This window comes from Monopterus albus, unplaced genomic scaffold (genome assembly GCF_001952655.1).
Source record: "Monopterus albus unplaced genomic scaffold, M_albus_1.0 scaffold338.1, whole genome shotgun sequence".
Taxonomy (NCBI): Eukaryota; Metazoa; Chordata; class Actinopteri; order Synbranchiformes; family Synbranchidae; genus Monopterus; species Monopterus albus.
This window is the reverse complement of record NW_018128218.1, coordinates 367,172-389,990: the sequence shown is the minus strand read 5'-3', so window position 1 is coordinate 389,990 and position 22,819 is coordinate 367,172. Positions and strand designations below refer to the sequence as shown.

At 42.0% G+C, this 22,819-nt stretch overlaps 1 protein-coding gene across 1 annotated transcript; it reads left to right on the top strand.

The window, feature by feature from the left end:
- The first annotated feature begins 598 nt into the window (after positions 1-598).
- bnc1 (basonuclin zinc finger protein 1) lies at positions 599-22,813 on the top strand. The gene is made up of 5 exons (XM_020624792.1): positions 599-937; positions 9,329-9,431; positions 11,804-12,039; positions 18,455-20,517; positions 21,295-22,813. Exons 1-5 carry the CDS (start codon positions 923-925, stop codon positions 22,079-22,081), a joined length of 3,204 nt encoding a protein of 1,067 aa, XP_020480448.1. The 5' UTR covers positions 599-922; the 3' UTR covers positions 22,082-22,813.
- The last annotated feature ends 6 nt before the right edge of the window (positions 22,814-22,819 follow it).

Genomic DNA, 22,819 nt, shown 5'->3' with positions numbered 1-22,819 from the left:
TTTGATACCCAGCCTGAGGTACTCGTATTCCTAAAGATAACTCAGACTTAGTCTTCGCTGTGTTTGAAGCCCCCCTCTTCCAGAGAAACACTCAACACACTCAATGATACATTCCTGACGGCACAAGGCATAACTTGTTATGGAGGCTGTTTACAGGGCTGCGTTAAGGTGAATCTTGACACACACTGGGCTGTGTGCACCGAGAGGGGCAGCGTTGATTCAGGGCATTACTCAGATGGAGAGAGAGAGGGGGAAAGAGGGAGAGTCTCCCCTGACTGCATTAGGAGAGCCTCCAGCCTTTGTGATTCCTTTTGATCAAATCTCTGTGAAAGATGAGTGTCATGCCCCCTTCCAGCCAGCTGTGAGGGGACTGCCCTGTGACTCCGAGGGGGTAGAAGCACTTGTGCATGTGTGTGTGTGTTTGTGAGTGTAAAAAAGCATGCACACCTCTTCATGCACACGTGTGTGTGTTATGTGTGCAGGCTAGGGAGGGAGCGTGATGTGAGAATGGCGAGTGAGAGTATCTCATTCCAATCCCCTGTGCCCAGTTTCAACACACACACACACACACTGAACATCTTGAGTAGTTTAGAGTCAGTCCACTGCAACATTAGAGGAGAGAAAGCAGAGGAGATTTGTGTGTGTGTGTGTGTGTGCATCTGTGCAGTGAGAGTAAAAGCACAGTGACTTCTCTTTTTTTGTGGCGTGAGTGTTGGTGGTTCACAGTATGTGTGTGTGAGAGAGAGCGTGAGAGAAGAGAGAGAAGCAGCGTACATGTGTGTCTGCTGTTGAAGTAGTCGCTGCTGGGTGTGATGGCTCTTTTGCGTTAGTACTTGTGCAGACAGGAGAGTTGGAGACAGTTGTTTTGTGGGACTCGCGGGGAATGGCAAACTCCACGGTATCCTTGGAAACATATGACTAAATGACAATGGCTGAGGTAGGAGACATGGCTTTTCACCACTATTCTCTGTCTGCTCCGGCTCCTGTCACACACTCCGCCTGCACACATGATCAGGATGGGATTAACAAAGACAAACTGGAAGGAGTTTATGTAGACTGGAGTGGCAGGCGGCAGCAGTGCAGACTTTTAACTGAGATCAGAAAAAATGTAGATGTAGCGTATTTCATGTCATATGATCGTACACGTGTATTTGTTACTTGAAGTGTGACAAAGCATGATGACATATACTTCAGTTTTGCTGGGAGTCTGTGATTTACTTTAGGATTTTTTGTTTCAAGTTGTTACGTAGTGACCTACAGGACTGGGTAGCACTGTAAATGTTTGATACCAGTACCAGAAGTAGAAAGGTGATGTCTTTTAGTTTCACTACTAGATCAAAGCAGTACCTTTTCAACACCTCACTTTGAGAAATACATATTTTTCTGGAAACCTTTTTATTCATTTAGCAAAAGAAGCCAAAGTTCTCAAATGTGAGCTGTTCCCTAAATACAGGCGGTTTTACAAGAACTCTGTGTAAAACAGTCTACAGAACTATCTCATCAAAGAGTACGTGATTACAGTTCTGAATATGACAGGACAGTCTGTGCCAGGTTTTGGTAATTGACAAGTTTGAAGTTTTGAAAGTTTGAAAGTTTTCAAAACTCATCCCAGAACTAACATGTGTGTTAGTTTGAGTCTGTCTGAAACATGTGAAATCCCTATGTGATGAAAGTCACAGTGAGAACGTCACAGCGCGGCTCGGTGTGGTCAGAGATCGTCCTTACGTGCCTTCCAAGAATCCAGAGACAACTCCCAGTAAACAATAACTGAACCACAGTTGAGTCAGGGTTCCCACTGTGTAGTGTGTGATCCCCTTCTATTGTTCTCTATTCTGTTTCATCATCTTTTTAAAATTATATTCTGTTCTTCCTGTTTGGATTCACTCTAGTCTGTTCTATTAAATCTGTATTTCTTCATCTGACTTCACTGTATTGTCTTTCTCACTTGTCCTAAAGACATAGAATCTCATTCAAATCATTCAAGGAGCCAGAACCAGCCCCCAGCTCTTACCTGGGCCTGTTCCCCTCCGCTCATCTGCCCGCCTAGGCAGTAGCCTGGGCAGCCTGGCCGCCGGCCACAGCCGCATGGAAAACAATTCATGTGCAGCCTAATGTTTTGTTGCAGCCATAATGTAACAATTAGCTGAGCTGTCTGTGTGGTAGTGGTGTCAGTAGCAGCAAACACTCTCTACATGCCTGTATGTGTGTAAACAGGGCTAAACAGTTGTGGTTTATTCTCTGTTAGATTACTGTGTGTCAGAGCAGAGTGGGGAATCCAAACAGGCTGGAGTTTAACTTCCACAACAACATAAAAATAGATGCAATGAAGAGCAGATGGAGCAGATACTGTCTGATCATTGGTGGTTAACGTCAGGACTTTCCTTTCATTTATTTTTTTTCAGGGGATATAAAAACACAGTTTTCATGTTTCACTTTTTTGTATTTTTTAATGATCTAAACGTTTTACCATTTTAAAAAATGATATATATTGTAGACACCTGACTTTTTAATGTCATTTATCAGTTTTGACATTATCACTATTTTTAGCCTCTCAATAATGAGGATGTATATTAAGGGGGGACAACGATTCATCTTATTGATTGATATGATTATATCATATTTTATTGTCAGTAAAAAGCTTGTAAAATAGATTAATAGCCACTATTGTTCAATTTAACAAAATTTAATTTAATGTTAAAGGGGAAAAAACCTTCATCATAAAACAAATAGAATCTTAAAAATGCCTTCATTAAGTTATGATCACGCTCTGCCATAATTTTGCCATGTGAGCTGTGTGTTTCCTCTTCACACATTTTATGGTCCTCTACTAGGTTGGCTTTTCCATTTTCAGATGAGTGAGAGGCCATCCCACCAGCAATCCATGAAAGTGATTTAGCTTTATTTGCTGCGTGTGTGTGTGAGAGAGAGAGAAAGAAATGTAGGCAGAACGGCCCACTCTGGCTTTCCTTTAACACTCCTGTCCTGTCTCTTTATTCCTGTTGCTATCTCACTCTTCCCATCTTTTGTTTCCTCTTTTCTACCTTTTCTGTGGGTGTCTCTCTGTTCTTTTTTAGTGCTACAGGGCACAACAGGCACACACACACACAGAAAAGGAGTCAGAGCTAGGCCCCCTGCTCATCTTTACAGAACTGTACTTCACTTTGTGTGTGCTTGCTTGTGTCGGCGGTGCAGACTGGAGCCTGCCAACCCCATCAACTTCATTAAGTTCATGATGGTCCCTTCAGCGTCTCCTTGAGCGGTGATCCGCCCCTCCTGGCCCCAGCCTACCCCTTTAACATCCCCAGACTCCACACACACACACAGCAGTCACCTTATGCATCTGCTTTGCGCTGCCACCAAAAGACTTGTGAGGATTTGTCAGCCAGATGTGACAAGATTGTCAAGAGGCAGGCGAGGAGAGAGGGAGATCTAATATTAATCAGAGCGTAGCTGGGAGCCAGACTCTCTCAGACTCAGTGTACTAACATGTTCCCCTCATTTACTCCCTCTCTGAGCCTAACAGTCCCTCCAAGTTCCTAACGGGGAGCCACAGCCAAACTTTGGCTTGCCTCCTTCTACCCCTCCCAAACTCATCTCTTTGTCTTTTAAGATTTTTTATTTTCTTTAAAGAAGGCAGCTGTTTCTCATGGATATTCAGGTAAAGATTTACCACCTTTTTGCCTGCTTGACTGCACGCGTGTGTGTGTGTGTGTGCTTGTGATTGACTGCTGGATGAGTTTGAAATAATGACTTTTTCATGCTGTCTTTGGGCTGTATAGACTCTTAATGGGCTCAAACACAGCCTGTCACTACTTGCACTTGCTGAGGCTTTTCCTGGGTTTGCCTTCTACTTTCCAGGTCCAGTGTGGTGTTAAAGGAGTGCTCATGATTTTACTTTTTCATTTTAAGTGCATTTTCATAGCTGCTACTGACATGCAGTTTACTTTAGAGGAAGCTGTTAAATGAAATGGATGTATAAAAAGTTAAATATTTCATGTTAAACTTGATGTAATGATGTTAGAGAATATCACAAGTGAGCGATTTTCATCTGGTGCTGTGTGTTAAAGTGCTCTTTCTTAGTGAGTGACATTAAATCATAAACTGAGGCAGGATCCTGCCGCCTGCTGAGCAGCTCATGTATCCTAACCCCACTTTTACTTACTTGTCATCAATGAACATTTTACTACCTTGCTGTCACATACACAACGTTGTACAAGACCTGATTTATTCTTGAGACCATGTTCTTCATGTGTAGCGCACACATGCAGACACAGCCTGTGATCCGTGATGGGCCAGGTGTAGTTTTGCTGCTGGGGTGGTTTTCGTGGTGCACGTCTGAGTGGTACCAGGAACACCAAACTCCCACTAAATTCCTGAGTGTTTTCTGTGTGTTCTGGCTGTGATCAAGTCTCCACTGCATGTGTGTCAGTGTCCAGTTCTTCTTTGTTGCCATGCTGCAGTTTTTATCCATTTAAATACATGTTGCCCTTTAATTTCAAAACTAGACTGTATTAGAAATATGATCGACTGTTCAGTAGTTGTTTTAGAATTATGTAATCCAAAATCAGTTTGCAAGGTTTAAACTTCCATTATATGTAATTTACATTCTAACTTATTATACATATTTCCAGCTAATTAAAAAAAAATAGGGCTATTCTGTCGATTGGTTTTCAGTTAATCAATTAGTTGTTTTGTTATTAAAAATCCAGTAAAAAAGAAGCCTTCCAGAGCCCAAAGTGTCTTTTTGAAATCGCTCTCCTGTTTAACCAACAGCCTAAAATCTAAAGCTATTTACTTTGTAGTGGCATGAAAACACAGCAACTTCACACATTCAGAGCCAGTCAGTTTTTTTAATTCAATTATTTTTGATGATTAACTGATTGACTTATCAATCAATCACTATACTAACTTTTTAATAAATCTGACAGTGCTTTACTAATCAGTCCGCCACCATTCAACTGGGTTGGCAGGTTGTGAGGACAATTCTAGTCAACCTTGAAATTCCAAAATATTCTTATTAACATCTTATAGCTGATCTACAAAGCATTACTTATTACTCATTAGTAAATCTAGTTGCTTACTAACTGGTCCCTACTAATTTAATGTACATTTTCAAGAGTGACATTCCCAAAACAATTTGTAGACTCTTCATTTTACAAACTAACACTGTGACCAGAAATAATAGTGGCTTGCCAAAGTTTTAAAATAATAATAATCATCATCATCATCATCATTAAAATTTCAGTTTCTTTGCTATTGTTCCACATGAGGTGTCAGCCTCCTCTCTAGCAGAGCTCCAGCCTGTGGGTGCTTTTGAGGAAAGCTGCCAAAATACAGTAGCTTTAATTTCTACAAAAAGTGAACAGTAAATGAATAATATCATGCAGTTCAGCAATTATTTATATTTCCTGTCAGGGAAACTCTCACTTCCTTTATTTCCCCTGTCTCGTAATTGTCTTGTTAACTGATTAATGGCTCATAGTAAAATTTGATCCCCTCTCACTTGGCCATCAGATTCTCTCTTCCTCAGAGCTGATGATAGCCCTGTTGTTATTCACTCTTTGGCAGCAGCACCACTTGTTTCCCCATTGAGTGCCAGTTAGTGCTGGGCTGCTGCTAATTGATTAGTTTTCCACTGCATTAGGCCAACAAGTCCTCGTCCATCCCTGAACTGTCTTTGTCAAAGCAGCTGTTTGCTTCTGCCCGGTCCCTAAAGCACCGTGGCCGTTCAGGACATATGGCAGGATTTTATTTTAAGAGCCAGAGAGGACTATTTCAGTTTGTTTCTTGTGTGTGTGTGTATATGTGTGTGTGTGTGTGAGAGAGAGGGAGAGAGAGAGAGAGAGAGAGAGAGAGAGAGGAATGTTTTGGCTGTAGACAGTCCAGCAGTAGGATGGAGATAATGTTTCAGAGCAGACAGCACATAGCTTTTGTTTTTTCATTCTTATTTCTGTAAAAGTACAGAGTTTGGGCTTTCCTGGGTTCAAATATACTTTCTCGTTCTAATCTTGCTAATAATGCTGAAATAGCTCAAATCTAAATCTCCGTAGTGACCTCAGAATGTCTGAACGTAATGTGTAAACAGCTGGGTTAGAGGTTTTAACAATTCTAAATGTGTCAATATAGGGAATCGTTTGTTACAGAAATAAATACAAGTTGAACTCTAACTGAAGTCCAGTCCAAATGTCATTACTGTGTGTGTTTTCACTCACCTCAGTGTACAGTATTGTATCACCCAGGATCAGGTCATCATGTCATACACATTTCTACGTCATCCCCGCCTTCTCTTCACCTCACACTTTTCTGTTTTCTTGACCTCACTTTCTTTCTCTTTAACCTCCCTTCATGGCCTCCATCCATCCTACACAGCCCGACCTCTGAGTGCACATTCTCTCAACCAAGTAGGCTTTAGCAGCAACAACCAGACTCCAGACACGCACAGAGAGACCGAATGGTGAATTCACATTAAAGTGTAGGCTGTATCAGCAAGGGACACAGTCACTTCTGTGAAACTAATGGGCACGTCTTCATGTTCAGGTTTCACTCTTTTCAGCAGTATTTAATTCCCCCACTCCCCCTTTAATCCAATTTTTTGCTTGGAGTTTGCTCAGTTGGCATGTTGTTGCTTTTGGTCAAAAATGAACACAGATGGAAGAAGCTCAGTTAATAAAAAATGTTGATGCACATCTAGTTGCCTTTTACTTATGTGTATGCATTGTAGTAATCACACAGGCAAATTACAAAATGAGGTGTTGTGTGGACTAGAAGATGCTAAATAATAATCCAGCAGTTTAAGCCATTCTGTATTTAATTTGATATATACTATCTATATGTAACTACTAATGAAAGCACAATTTTTCAGTTTGCAAAGCCCTGACTTATTTGTTTTTTATTCAACAACATGTACTAAAAGTGTTGATTAACGGCATGTGTAACATATTCAAGGTGTGTAGAGATTTCGGGGATGGAGGAGCTGAAGTGTGGCTACACCGTTACGCCTCACTGATATAAAGAAGGTGACACTGCGCTAGACTTCAGGACCACTGACCCAACCACATTATTTTGTACAATTAGTCTTCCTGTCTTCAACTTCACTGATGTGTGCAAGCAGCCATGGCTTTGTAGTGACAACTTACAGAGAAAGACAAGGTGAGGAGGGCAGGGGGACTTTGTCACCGAGCGCCACTGTAGTGCTGGCCTGCCCTGCACCGCCATATTTCTTTTTCTTCTTCTCAGGAACTCATGAAATGAACTGCTAATTAAGATAAATGACCAAGTGTGGGTGTGCACATGTGTGCGCACGCCACTGGCTCGTGAGGGAGTAGGGGTACCTGATTGAGATGGATATTAGGGGGAACAGCAGCAGGAGGTGTGTGTGCACCCACAGTGGGATAGGATTAGCCTAATTGGGCCATGTTGGTTCTTGGTGCTCTGTAATGATGGGATCTTGGGGGTCTTTACACCTTACCGGTATCTGGAGGAGGCTGAGCCAGCCAACTGGAGATATGAGCCAGCAGAGAGGGCGATAGAGAGAAAAGCAAAGCAAATGGATGTCATGGGACTGAAGGCCGGAGTTATCACACTGTGTTTCAAGGCCAGCAAGCTGCCACCACCTTCATCTCGGGTCAGTTTATCCATCCTAATGATGAGAGGTTATTGTAAGGTGAACTACTGTAATCCCAGATCTCAAGGACAAGCCCAGCCTCGAGCACAGAACTAAGCGACTGACTAAATGAGAAGGAGGAGGCCCCTTACCCATCCACCCACCCACCCACTCTTTTCTTCCTCCTCCACCCGTGGAGAGGGAGTGAGCTCCAGTGAGGAGCTAAGCATGCTGCTCATGTATACTAAAACCCCACTGATCATGCATTATAGATGCAGAGGGAGAGATGTGGCGTACCACAGCCACTCTGAGATTTTCAGTATGTAGTACTAACAACACTGGCTTTGATCATAAATCTGATGATGCTTTTCTCTCAGTTCCTGGTGTGTAAATGATTTTTTTGTTCAAGAGAAAGGAGAGGCAGACTCATTTTTTGTGTATCAGTGCACTGGAGTCCTCTCTGCAGGGTCACTGCCAAGTCAGCAGCTACCCAGAAAGCTTGACTCATTACCACCATTCACTCCTCACTTCAAGCCTGTCGTCCACTCACACAGCTTTTCTGCATGTTTGTCTTGAAAAGAAAAAAAAAACATTAGCAAATGACTACTATGACCTGTGGGTGTGGTAGGCACTGCCTAATAGAGATGGGTCCAAGTATGTCTGAAGCCCTGTGACGCCTTCTTTCCATTAATCTGATGGCATCTGAATGGGCCAGCAATAGGTCGGGCCTAGTAACACGTATGTATTACTTTCAACATGACAAAGTCTGAACTGCATGCAGTCACATTAATGGATAGGCATGCACAAGATTACAATGATATCACGCATATGGAAAATACTGCGCTTGTACTGTGGCTCTCGCTGTCACTTTTGCAGGTGTGTCTGAATATAGCTATGATGAACATAAAGATGACCTATGTCTGAATGACAGAAACCATCGGTTTGACAGGTTGCTGAACCCAACAGTGTTATGTAAGCCATGTGGTTACTGTAGAGGACCTGCCCTGCAGCACTACTACCACTCACACACACACCTGTGCTGGTGCTACGCCCACAGGGCAAACCCAGTAATAAGTAATGCACAGCCTGAGAGCAAAATAATTTAAGGCAATCATGCTCTTCCTTTGTGTTTCTGTGCGCAACTTGATGGTTGTATATTTTTCATGTAGCTGTGTAAAATAAGCAGAACTCCAACCGCATGTGCTCGAACATTTTTCCTTGACTGCACAGTCACAGAAGAATGAGATGAGAGAGCATATTTTCTATTATATTACATTCCTGGATGCATAGAAAAATGACCAATTAAAAGTATTAAACCTTTCAATTTATACAAATTATGAAAAAGGACAAGTATCAGTAATGTAAGCTCTTTGACGTCAGGCACTTTAACATGTGCTCAGCTCAGAAAATACTTCAAAATTCGAGACATGCCAGGTCTGGCAGTGGCTCAAATTCCACTCAAGGTTTCAAAGTTTCTAACACTGACTGAGTTTGGGTAAAATGTGAACGAAATAATACAAGACATTTAAAATTTATGAAATTATGTCCCCATAATAATTCCATCTAAATAATTCGACCAGTAGATAGCTTCACAGAAGTGAAATACTGAATATTTATTTTATTCTGATAATGTAGGTTTTTATATTTACAGAAACCAAATCATAAATGTAATTTAAAAGATTCAATTATTTTTTTAACATCCTACATGTTTTTTTTTGTTAACAGGCTATCTGCTGCACTTTGGTGAACTGTAACTGTGACAGCTTCAAGCCCGGGAAGCTGAAGAGGAGGCAGTGTGAAAACTGCAAGCATGGCTGGGTAGCACACGGTAAGAACTCACCGCCACATTTCTGGACAGCTGGTTTTAGGTCCCTCTCTGATATGTCCTCACCTCAGTACAGTGTAAGTGAACAGAATTTTAGTTGTGCCCAAAGTATAGAAAAATGACTCAGTTCAACAGTGAACTACACCTAAAATACTGTGCCAGTGAATCAGAATAACACACTCAACATGTTTCCCAGAGCCCATTAACTCAGCAGAGAGCACGGACAGTGTGTTCTGTGAATTATATGGAGGGACTGGGACACGTTATGTAAAATATGTTTCAGAGACGAGACAAAATTATTAATTAGCGAGTCACAATTAAGTCTCATGCTTCATGTTCCCAGTTTGTGTGTTGACCCTTAAACAAGCTATTATGCACCATTTGCCAAATTTAATTTCATGTTATTCTTTTTCAGAAAGTAACAGTCAGTAATGGACATTTACAGAAACACTGAATGCTGTTTAAATTTTGTGTTTTATTGTTTTCAATAAACAGACAAATGACTGGCTGTGGCTTAGCATGATATTCCTCTAACACAATTACAGTCATTTGCCATGTCTGAGCTGAATGTTGTGCATGGTGCTGTTTGATTTTTGGTGCCCGCAGTAGAGTCTTTACATTAGCGTGTGATATGAGGGCTCATCTGTTGTCTGTCTGCTAGTCTGTACCCCCGGGTTGTGTAACATGATTGGCTGCTGTTGGGCTGATGTACAGTACAGGCTATCCACTGTCTGGAATAACAAATGTTGATCTTTGGTTCATTTAAAGGGCTAAAGTCCAATTAAGTCACAAGTTACTGGTGTTAATATGGTTTTGATTTTGAAGTCATCGGCTGTATGAGTCCACATGTACTGTGTACTGATGAATTGTGCACCGTACGCTGAAGTCTATTCACCTAAATGCAGCGAAGGAAGAAGTATTCAAATTCTTTATCTAAGTAAAAGTGATAATACCACAGTGTAAAAATATTCTGTTAAAAGTAAAATTTCTGTGTTCAGAATATTACTTAAAGTATAAAACTATTGGTATCAAAATACTTAAAGTAGAAAGGTAGCCATTACGCAGAATGGCACATTAATGTATATCATTTTACTAGATTACAGTTATTGATGCATTATTGTGTACATCACTTTAATGTCGCAGCCGGTAAAGGTGTAGCTATTGTTAGCTACCTTATATACTTAGAATTTGAAGTACTTTATATACTGCTGAGTAGCTTGTGAATTTCCCACCCAGGATGGATACACTTTTATCATTATAATGTATTTTGTTTTATTCATCTGATTCTGAAAAGTAACTAAAGTTATCAAATGGCCTAGCGCAGTAAAAAGTGCAATATTGGCCTCTAAAATGTACAGTACTTTAGCAATGTAGTTATTTACTTTACACCACTTCTTAAATAATTTGATAAATAACAGAAGATAAATATTTTAAGATAGTTATTTTATTTTTTCTGTAATTTGGGAGAAACAATTTTTTTTTACCGTGTTACTGATACCTGCTGTATCACTCTGTACTCTCACACTTAGCAACTGTAAACCAAGAAGGCCATCATTTAGAATCACTGTGTGCTGAAGCAGAGTTAAGGCAAAAAGTAGCTGCTCTGTGTCATAAAGAGGGCTTTTATTGTCATGGAAACTCCTGTTTATTCTCTGAGAGACTGCAAGTAAAAGAGTAGAGCTTGCTACATTCTGCCACAGTCACATTTGTTTACAATAATTATACTGGTGTCTGCAGCATTTCATTTTCCCACTCAGTTAATGTAGGTGCTGCATGAATCATTGTTACCTTAAATTGTTGATTATGAACGCAGTTTTAGGAGTACAGATCTACAAATAAACTCAAATATCACATGTTGAATCATGCATCATTTTCACCAGACAACTGTAATACTGAATGGAAATTACCCATTGTGCCTGTGCAGATGTGATTCTGTAACTACTGCACAGCACCACTGAGTCAGCGTAGCAGAGGCGCAACACGATATTAATGAAAGGGTACACACAGTCATAATGAATTTATTTTTAAATAATATTTTATGTTTATTATTTATTGCTCATACATTTTTACATTTTTAATTATATGTTTGTACACAGGATGTATACATCTCTAGCTTGCCAATTTTTAAGCAACTAACAAAAAGAGTTTTCCAAAGACAGTGAGAATTAGAATTCTTTTATACACACAACCCATATTTTTACAGTTAGTCTTTAATAAGTTAGTTTTTTTTTTTAAATAAATGTTGCTGATATTGCTAAATTCTTACTCATGAACCTATGTCGTTTCTCTTCACCCTGTCTTCTCTTTATGTCCTTGCAGGGACTGGTATAGGTTTATCTGATCTAATCTAGTAAAATCTGATGTGTGTATTCTAGCCCTGAGTAAGCTGAAGGTGCACCACATGTACCAGAGCAGCCAGGTGGAGATTGTGCACTCCAATGTGGTGTTTGATATCTGCAGCCTGATGCTGTACGGCACCCAAGCCATCCCAATTCGCCTCAAGATTCTTCTGGACCGCCTTTTCTCAGTCCTCAAACAGGAGGAGGTCATTCAGATCCTCAATGCCCTTGACTGGACACTGCAGGACTACATACGAGGATATGTGCTCCAGGTGAGCAGTGGGGGAAGGCCTTTTATTTTCTGTATGTTTGCTGTCAAAATTACATGTTGACCGGAATGTGTACAAAACTAGGTAGGTAGGTAGGTACTTTATTGATCCCAAAATGGGGAAATTTCAGTGTTTCAGCAGCAATGGAGAACAAACAACATAACACCATGAGAAACAAACACCACACACATATCTTGATAAACAAATTTCAGTACCTCAAGCAGCAATAGAGAACAGACAGCATAACACCATGAGAACAAGCACCGCACACACATCCTGATAAATAAATTCCAAGTACTCAAAAATAGACAGAATGAAGTATTTGAATAATCAAGAACAGAATTTACATATGTGCATATTAACCATGTATTTTACCCCAGGATTTGAGTATTGCACTCAGTTGGTAACAGTCTTGCACTAAAGGAACTGTTCAGAGCCTCGACTGTGTGGTGCAGGGGATGGGAGGGGTCATGCATGATGGATGTTAGTTTTACCAGCATCCTTCTGTCTGCCACCTCCTCGATGGAATCCAGGGGGCAGCCCAGGACAGACCCAGCTCTCTTGACCAGCTTGTTTAGTCTCTTTCTTTCAGTATCATAAAAAGTCCAAAGGAGTGCCCCCGCACACCAAAGGACCTCAGTCTCCTCAACAAGTGGAGGCAGCTCTGTCCCTTCTTGTACAGGGTATCAGTGTTTTCAGTCCAATCCATTTTGTTGTTGAGGTGGACACCCAGGTATTTAAAGGTGTCCACAATCTCAATGACTGAGCCCTGAAAGCTCACCGGAGTGAGTGCTGGTGATTTCCGCTGGGGATCAATCACCATCTCTTTAGTCTTACTGGTGTTCAGGACCAGTCGATTTTCCTCACATCACTTCACAAAGTCAGTAACAAAGGGGGTGATAGCCGCTGATATGAAGGAACAGTTCAACATATGAACTGGTAAATATTGCTTGTTAACCTTATTTCAAAGAGTAAGATGTAAAAACCAATATCAATCTCAGGTTTAAGCACAGAGCTAGTTATTGATGTAATTAGTTTAGCTTAACAACCATAGTCGCCTCTTAAGCTATGTAATGGGATTGTTTTGGCAAACAATACATGGGTGCAACGACCATTGTACACAGACCAAAACCAAGATCTTACCAGTTGTATGGGTCATCCCATGTTTCAGATGTTGTATGTTTAAAGTAACATACAATATTTAGTATTTAGTATTTAGTATTTAGGAGGGGCAACAGTAGTGTGGTGGGTAGAGCAGTCGTCTCCCAGGCTGAAGGTTCAAGTCTCGGTGCCGGCAGTCCACATGTCGAAGTGTCCTTGGGCAAGACACTGAACTTAGTTGGCCAATAAAGGTGATTATCCTTAGCCTTGTGCACACACCCCTCTCACCATAGCTTTATTTATTAAAGATACTCTACCTATTTTTTTTTTCAGCCACATAGCATTGGTGTTACACAAAGCTTGAATTACTCACAAATTAAAATCATATTATTATAACACAAAGGTAAAAATCATGACCATGCTAGGTTGCTAATGTTGCCAAAACAAAAATGCTAGCAGAAGGTTTCAGGTTTTAGTCACAGCCGACCCAGGGCCTTTCTGTGTTGAGTTTGCATGTTCTCCCTTTGCCCGTTCTCTCCGGGTGCTCCGGCTTCCTTCCCCCACTGTCCAAAGACATGCAGCTTAGGTTGACTGGTGACACTAAATTGCCCGTAGGAGTGAGCATGAGTGCGTGTGGTTGTTTGTCTACATGTCAGCCCTGTGATAGACTGGCGACCTGTCCAGGGTGCACCCCGCCTCACGCCCATTGTCCACTTGGATTGCCTCCAGCCCCCCATGACCCTTTTCAGGATAAGTGGTATAGATAATGGATGGATGAAAAATGCTAGTTTTAGATGCTAACACATCCAGAAGTAAGACAGCCACATCAAATTCAAATTTGGGTTAATTGGCTGCTTTTAATGCTCGCCATCTCAAAAAGCCAAACTGCTGTTAACCCTGGTTTTCGCTCTTTCTTTGTTGCACTTTCTCTGTGTAATAGAACACCACCTCTTCAGTTTGGCAGCCACTGTTTTGGACTTTGAGCAAATTAGAGGTCCTTTGTAGTTGAGTGTTTGAAATGACTATTCACAATGTGAAAAATGCTTCCCTAACCTTGGCTAGGTGGCAGACGGGGCTGATTTACAGGGTAGAAGAGCAGAAGGAACAACAAAAAGGTTGTAGGCAGCAGTACATCATGAAGGTAGTATAGCTGAAAAACACCAAATTCTGTTGTATTTCCAATTGATTGATCAGACAGTGCATATAATCTTAGTTCATATGTTACACTGACTTACAAGCTGAACTGCTGAGATAAACTGTGGCCACTAGATGTCTGTATACCACAACCATCATATCAAACCTTTTATAGACCAGTTTAATTATGTTAGGTAACAAGGGTCATCTAACTGACATCCATAAAAATCCAGATATACGTCCCCTGGTGTTTGTTGTTGTAAGACTTTATGAGATGCTCTCATATTCAGTTTCACTTCTTTGAACCCACAGAGTTGCTGCTGTCCCAATCGTGAAGCAGATGTGCAGTTGATAGACATATCTAAGACATAATACAATTTTACTGGTGTAATTTGAATGGACTATTCCTGTGTTTGTGAGTATATTGCAACAGTGGAGATATAATCGTCCTTTAATAAAATGTTTCACCCTTAACTTTAACAGGCTTGGACTTGTGTCCTGGCTATTTGTTCATCTGTTGCCTTAAACCCCACGTCACACTCCTGTTTTCTCCTGAACTGGACTGGATTGTGTGAGATGGTGTGGCCTGGTTAAGCTATAGTAGGTACAGTCAACATCTCTTCCTGCCTGTCTATGTGAGTCTGAATCTCCCCACCACAGTTGCCCCGACAGTCAACCTAAACAACCCGTCATTCCTCAGTTTGTGGTATTTCAGTGTATTCTTGCCAGACAAAATTCTCATTATCAGTAGTAGTAGGTAGTGGGTAGTAGTCTAAACCAATGGTTCCCAAGCTGGGGTGCACGTCCCCCCTAGGGATTGTCTGCTCAAAGGGTACGACATTATCAAAATTAGATGTGCACATGTTAAATAATATCATAATAACACATTTACTGGTTAATCAACACTCTGCATATAAAACTTTTTAAAAATATGTTTGTTTGTTTTTTGGCTGTGCATGTGGAACAGCATGGTGGGAAATATCCAGGGAGGTCTACTTGCACATTATTTTGCCTAGAACCTAGATTAGCTTTGCACCCATCATAACTCCAAATAGTCTGTAATTATTTCAGAATGATAAGACCAAAGAGCCTCCTTCTGAAAATGAGAGGACAGTTTGTGAGCATGCACAACTCCTGTTGCCAGTGTTGTGTTAAAAGTGGACAGCACAACAAACCACAATGGCATTAATTAATTTGAATTTCTCCTCCATAGATAGGTAAACAGGTATATGTACAGATGAAAAGAGATGTGTAACACTCTAAACAAAGCGGGTAATTGAGAAACCCTATATTTTAACTGGCATAATGCAGACATAGTAACTTACAACAATTCTTTCTAACCTTAGAGACAAGGAATTAACAGACACTCAACATGTTTTTTTAACTTATTGTTAAGTCCCACTGAATAGTGGAAACATCACTCCCTTTCAAGTAGCTCCAAGGTCAGTAAATCCAACTGGTGATTGCTGTGTCTTGCCCCACACGACCACATATAGTCCCATAGTAGTGCGATTAATTCCAATAGGTAGCGTAGCACCGACAATAACATCATGGGCCGTTAATCCCTCTGGTTAACCAACAACACATCACATGCAGCAGACACACTGGCCCCAAGCAGTCAAAACAAACAGGTAATGTGCTCCGGGGAAATCCAGCATTGATTAGCTGATCATTCACCACCACAGGGGCTTCACAGGCAGGCTGCTTGTCAGTTAGACCCGGTTTTAGTACCCCTTATAGCAACCCTTATACCCTTTTTGGGGGGGGGGGCACATTTTATGACTGATATATTATTAGGGACCCCCAAGGTCCCCAAAAACTAGGGTGAGATATTTCTTTCCTCCTAAAATAAAAATTCATGCCTGCATTTCTATGGCAGTAACCTAACAAGTGGTACACCCCATGGATTCCTTAACCTGCCTGTTATGTTAGTTTCTCAGGAACAGCAGTGATGTTCCTGGGTCAATTTGACCATTACTAACCATTTAAATCAATATTTAGTGCAATGGTGTTCTTTACCACTCACAGATTATAGTTTAATGAGGATAATGCACTCATTTTTCATAAAAAATGCATGTTAAAAATGTTTTACTGTACATATAAAGACCTACATATAAACATACATTATTTTTACATGACAGTGATTTTTCCTAAATTTTATTTTATATTTTGAAATCTTTTCTTTTTATGAAGTGATGTTTATAAATTAACATGAGACACCTCTTCTGTTCATGGTCAAATTGACCCGAACAGTATCGTTGTAATATAAACATGCAGGGAAAGGTTGCAAATATGTGAAGGAAAAAAGGATGGGAACCACTGCACTAAGTGGCACTTATCTCACTTATAGATAAATCCAGTTTGTCATGTATTTTCCTTATCATCATTATTTTCATCTCATTGATTCATTTTTGTTCATGGATCACCTGTTCTCCCAATTTGATTTTACAAAACAGATGTGCTGTAACAAAATGATGTAATTGTGACAACTAAAATATATATTTTTTATTCCATATGATTATGCCATATTTGCATATTCCATTTTAACAATGCATGACATTTTCACATTTCTGTTCTTTGTTTGTGCAGCCTTTTTGTAAAACATTGTATGTACACATCATTCAGAACAGCTTTAGAAGTCGTGGTAGGCCTGTGTTTGAACTTTGGACATAGAGCAGCCAGGTTTGTCTCTGCCTCCAGTCTTTCTGCTGAGCTAACACGTTCTGACTACAGCAGTTTTCTTAACACACAGACATTGATATCAATCTTTTCATCTGGATCTTGTGAAGGAAGCTAACTATTTCCTACAGTCTATTCCTTTAGATATCAAAACTGTTCCAATCTAAAATTTAATTTTCTCTTTTCACAGCAGAACTGCCTCTAAAAACAGTCTAGAGGCTGGCACACATATAGCTGAATGTTTATGTGTGGTTGTGTGTGCACATTGCACACACTGTGTTTGCAATTTTAGTCCAGTCATGGACACTTGTTACAGGTCTCCTCCTCTCTTGCTCTGTGTCCTTATTTCCTGTCCACCTCTCTGTCAATAATTAGGGTAAAATAAAGGCAACAAATGCCCAAAAAAATACTTAAAACCCCCCACACCCCAGAGGCCAAAATGAGACCCAGAAGCTCTGAGCAAGAATATATGATGTAAGAGAATTTCTGAGGAAGATGAGGAGAAGGAGAAGAGGAGTCAGGAAACCATGACAGGAGAATTTTGGATAAGATGTAGTGACCAGTGCCATGACCCCTCTGCTGTGGTCTGCGTGTTGCTGCGCTACCAACAGCATGAGGAGATCTCCAGACTGTGCTGTGTAGATTTGTAAATATTATGTCTTTTGCTCCAGATTTCTTCTCAAGCTGAAGCCAAAGCAGCTGAGGCCTGGGCCGCCGGCACCGTGTCAGTGCAAACTCTTTCTTCGATTAGTACATCATCAAGTATTCAAGCTGGACAGCGTTTAATTCATGTTAGCTCATCTAATGGCAAACGTAGAGTCAGAATTCTCGACAGGCGCCCAGTGAATGCTCTGTGATGAAATATTAATCACGGTTATGGCATGAAGCTGCTCCTCATTTTCAAAGACGCCCAAACTCACATGTGATTACTGCTGGGCTAAGGGAGAGAGGACCCGCTTGATCAGTGTGAGGCGCCTTCTGATCACTGTTCCCTGACTTGTGTGCGTGTGTGTGTGTGTGTGTGTGTGGTACATTTGTGCACATATTTATCTTTACATGTCTTTGGGAGTGTGTATATGAGTGCACATGTTGCATATTATGCTTGTGTGTGTCTTCACCACCATGTTTGTGTGTGTTCTTTGTCAGCTTCTGCTGAAGCAGAGTGGATAAATTCACATGATTTAAATGAAGAGAAATGACCTGCAAGATGAAACACTGAGTGTCTGCGTGATGAGAGTTCTCATGGTTCTAGGCTGCCCGCTTGTATCGACATGCCATCTAATTCCTTTATTTAGCTGCTCTGCCACTCTGCTTGATAGGGTGTGTCATCTAATGCACTCTGTGAATATGTATGAGCAACCCAACAGACACATACTGTATAATGCTAATGATGAAATTGCTCTCTTTTTCACTTCCCTTCTCTTTCTCAATCTATTTTAAACCTCTGTACTCTCCCATTTCCTTTACTACATTGCTGTTCCTTTTCTTCTTGCACTGTCTGTAGGATGTAGCAGGCAAGGTGCTGGATCGGTGGGCCATCATGACATTCGAGGAAGAGATTGCCACGCTCCAGCAGTTTCTGCGTTTTGGTGAAACCAAGTCCATAGTGGAGCTGATGGCTCTGCAGGACAAAGAGGGTCAGGCGGTGTTGGTTCCCAGCACCCACACCAACTCTGATATCCGCACTTTCATTGAGCACAACACCCCACGCACAGCTACCAATGTCTCTACATCCAAAGTAGAAAAGCTGAGTGGCAACAGCATGCATCACTTTGAGAACTTTATCAATAGCATGGCCTTCATGCTGCCATTCCAGCTGTTAGGTTCTGTTCCTGCACCATTTCTGGGTTCAGCAACAGCAACACTGCAGCACCAGCAACACCAGCAGCACCAGCAGTCATGCCATGGGTCAGTGGAGCAGCAGGGTCAGAGACGAGATGATCAAGGACAAGATGGTCTAGGGAAGGATAGCCCCCTCTCTCTTTCACACCCTCCAGAGAACAGCCTTCTAGGCTCCAGCTCTGGTTCGTTCACTGCTGATCTAGACCGAAGTGGAGACAAGCCAATAGACAGCTTCTCCACCACGACAAAGATTGAGGCAGAGGACTTCTCCACCAGCGACAACTACTCAGATGGACCTTCCACACCTAGAACACCCTCCATGATGTCTGATATAACACAAATGTCTCCTGAGGGGAAACGGCGCTCCCTGGACAGGAACGGGAGTGGTTCTGGAGGCGGCTCTCTGAAGAAGGGTCGTGTATTTTGCAACGCCTGTGAAAAGACATTTTATGACAAAGGCACACTAAAAATCCACTACAATGCAGTGCACCTGAAGATTAAGCACAAGTGTACGATTGAGGGCTGCAACATGGTGTTCAGCTCATTGCGCAGTCGCAATCGCCATAGTGCCAACCCAAACCCACGGCTACACATGCCCATGAACCGCAACAACCGGGACAAAGACCTGCGGGGCAGCATCTCTGCTGATGAGAGCTCTCAGGGAGAGAAGAGGCCTGAATATGGCACTGCCATGCCTGTTTGTTCTGCAGAAAGCCATAAGTCAGTGCCCAGCTACATGGTCAGCCATGTGGACAGTGGGCCTAAGCTCCACAGCAGCTCGTTTCCCAGCATGGGCCAGAGTGGCATCCTCTTTCCCAACTTAAAAACAGTACAGCCAGTTCTGCCTTTCTACCGCAGCCTAGTAACTCCAGCAGAGCTTGCCAATACCCCAGGAACACTGCCCTCCCTTCCTCTGTTGTCCTCCTCTGTACCCGTTAAACCCACCACAGCTCCTGAACCCTACCTGACAGACCCTATACCAAAGAAAAAGTCACGAAAGTCAAGCATGCCAATAAAGATAGAGAAGGAGGCAGTAGAGCAAAATGACCAGATGTGTAACAAGAGCAGTTCTGAGGATGAGGCTCCTTTACAGGGCAGGGAAAAGGAAGAATGCGACGGTAGTCGAGCAGAAGAGCATATGTGTGCTAAACAAGCTGGGGAGCAGAAGGAGGCAAGAGAGACTGGTACAGAGAAAGAAAGGGACAGTGTCAAACATTTGTTGGATCAAACTTTAAAAAGAGAAGTGACAGAGAGGGAGGACAACAATGACCAGCCAAGGCAAGCAGAAAAAGGGGTAATCATGTGTGCATCCCCCCCCTTTGAAAACAGACTGATGGAAAACCACTGTGACAACAACTTACTCTGTCAGGAACCCAGTGGCAAAGAAGAAAGGGTGGACAGGACAAACTCGCTTCATGCAGCTAACATGATTTCTGAGCTTAAATGGGATGAGGGGGAGCACAAGCTGACTAATGGGGGCACTCTCCATCTCATAGACTGTGACAGGGAGGGATCTGATGCCTGTGTAGATGATTATGGTGACTCAGGACTGTCTCACCTCGGCCCCAATGCTGACTTGCCACACCACTGTGAAATCTGCAGTAAGACCTTTAAGAACTCCTACAGCGTTAAGATGCACTACCAAAGTGTCCACCTGAAGGAGATGCACATGTGCACAGTGGACGGCTGCAACGCGGCCTTCCCTTCACGCAGGAGCCGAGACAGGTGAGAGGCATCCCTGTCTTCTTCATGGTACAGCTGAAATTTGCAGGATTACTGACAGATGTAAGCATGTACATTTTACTATTTTTGATGAGACAAGAGTTCATATCCCGACTCTAAGGCCTTACTGTTTTGCTCATTCAGCAGCTTCCTTGTGGTTCTGCTTAGCAGACACCCTGGATATCAGTAATATAGATCAAACCATTATCAGCCCTGTGTCACTGAAACATGTGAATATGCTGCAGGGAGGAGTAACTGAAACCAGCAGCCCTAGTTTGGTTAGAATGGAAAAGATTCTTGGCTTTCAAGCTCAAATGATACTTTCCATATTCCTGTAGCTGCAAAAATCTGTGTGATGTAAATTTTGTCCATGCCCTCACAGGGTCTGCACAGATGTCTGCATGGATATTTACAATTCCATATGCAGACTTTCATTCTAATACTGTAACAGAACTATGAGCACAGCCACTGTTTGCATCAGTTTAGGAGACCATCTGGCCCATTATAGCACATACAGATACACACATATACAATGGTTTCATATTGAGTGAGCTGATTAGACCTTTCTGACTTGTTAGTGTATTCCTTGCTCTACACTTGCTTTGCGTGTCTAAAAGATTAGATTCATTCATTTCTTGTCTTGCTGTGACATTTTAGAGTAGACAAAGGCAATAAAAATGTCAATAAATGTGTATGGTCTTGTGGTATTTTAAGGTATTTTGGATATGGCGTATAATGCAATGAATTGAATTTTAATGCATGTTTTATTTTTGTTTATAGACACAGTGCAAATATGAACCTGCACCACAAGCTGCTGACCAAAGACTCATTCAGCCCAGCCCACACCCTATACCCACCCTCATTCCGTGCTAGAAACAGAGAGTCTCTTGGCCTGGACTACTGCCACGACCATAGAGACCCAAGCAGCCAGGCCTCTGTCATCTTCAGAGGACACAACCGCATGGGCCTGGTCTTCCCTATGAGCAAGATGTCTACAATACCAGACAGTGCCGGGACATCTCCCTTAGGAGAGATGGAGGGATTAGGAGGAGGAGAAGGTGCTGGAAGTGGGGAGGATGGAGCAGTTCTGGACCTGAGCACCTCCTCCTCTGCCCCGCCTCGTGGCAGCAGCAGTGCTCAGTCTTCCTGGGACTCAGATGGAGCCGGTAGCGAGGAAGGGGAAAGGAACGAAGAGGATGATGAGGCACTCCCCATGGAGGACAGTGATGAAAGCTGCGATGGGATTGGCGTGGGGAGACCTGGGGGTGAGGAGTTGGCACATGGGGGAGAGAGGACCCTGGGCTGCATTGGGGGAGGACAAAGCGGGCTTCAGGGAGGTGGGGGTGGATCTCCAATAACCTGCCATGTCTGCCAAAAGGTCTACAGCAACAAGGGCACGTTCAGAGCCCATTACAAGACTGTCCATCTGCGACTGCTTCACAAGTGTAAAGTTCCTGGCTGTGATACGTCCTTCTCCTCTGTGAGAAGCAGAAACAGGCACAGCCAAAACCCAAACCTCCACAGGAACCTCACTATTAGTGCAGGTGCCATGGTGGAGCAGGAGTAGGGCTTTGAGCTTATAGGCCAACATGACTGATCCCCTTCTTTTTAATTGTTTTTGTGGTTGTTTTTTTTTCTTTTGAGGAAGCTAAAAAATTCTCACCAATTAGCACTTTTAAATTCCATACTGTAGTCCATTCTGTTATCATATTTTGGGGAAAGAGAGCTACAATGACAAGTTATATTGTTGTGGCAAATGGAGCCACCCTTTTTCTGCAAGACTAAAATGTATAAAGCGTTCCATGAATTTATCCGTTTCCTCAAAACATAAAGAACAACCAAAACATACAGCCATCAGTAATTTAGCTTCACCACGGAGAACTGAGGTTTTGAAAAGTCTCACTCTTTTGTTGTAATGCAGTATTCTTTACTGTTTGGCACTGGTTTGTGATACAGCTCAGTTTAGACCTTAAAAGAAAACACACCTCATTAGTATGAACTGAATTCTTCCATGTCTTGTCCAAGTGAGAGTTGAATCATGAAATTGTATCATGCAAGTGATGTTGTTTCTGGTGTTTCTGTTGTCGATGTCCACAGCTTCCCTGTCAAGCTGTGCATAATGTACTGATCAAGAGCAGTAGTGAAGTCATCTCTACGTCTGTCATTTCATTCATCTGGACAGTGGTTTTAAAAAGAGTCTGTTGAAAAGCTATAGTGTTGTGAGCTTGACCAATAAGTTATTGTATCGTGTTATATGATCTGTCTTTACTGTTCTGGTTGTTGCATACTGCTAATGTTGACCAAA

Bases quoted from the DNA above. Each gene is read 5' to 3' on its own strand.
- bnc1 (XM_020624792.1), top strand. The intron at 12,040-18,454 runs GTGAGCAGTGGG...CACTGTCTGTAG, and splicing joins TACGAGGATATGTGCTCCAG to GATGTAGCAGGCAAGGTGCT. The intron at 20,518-21,294 runs GTGAGAGGCATC...TTTTGTTTATAG, and splicing joins TCACGCAGGAGCCGAGACAG to ACACAGTGCAAATATGAACC.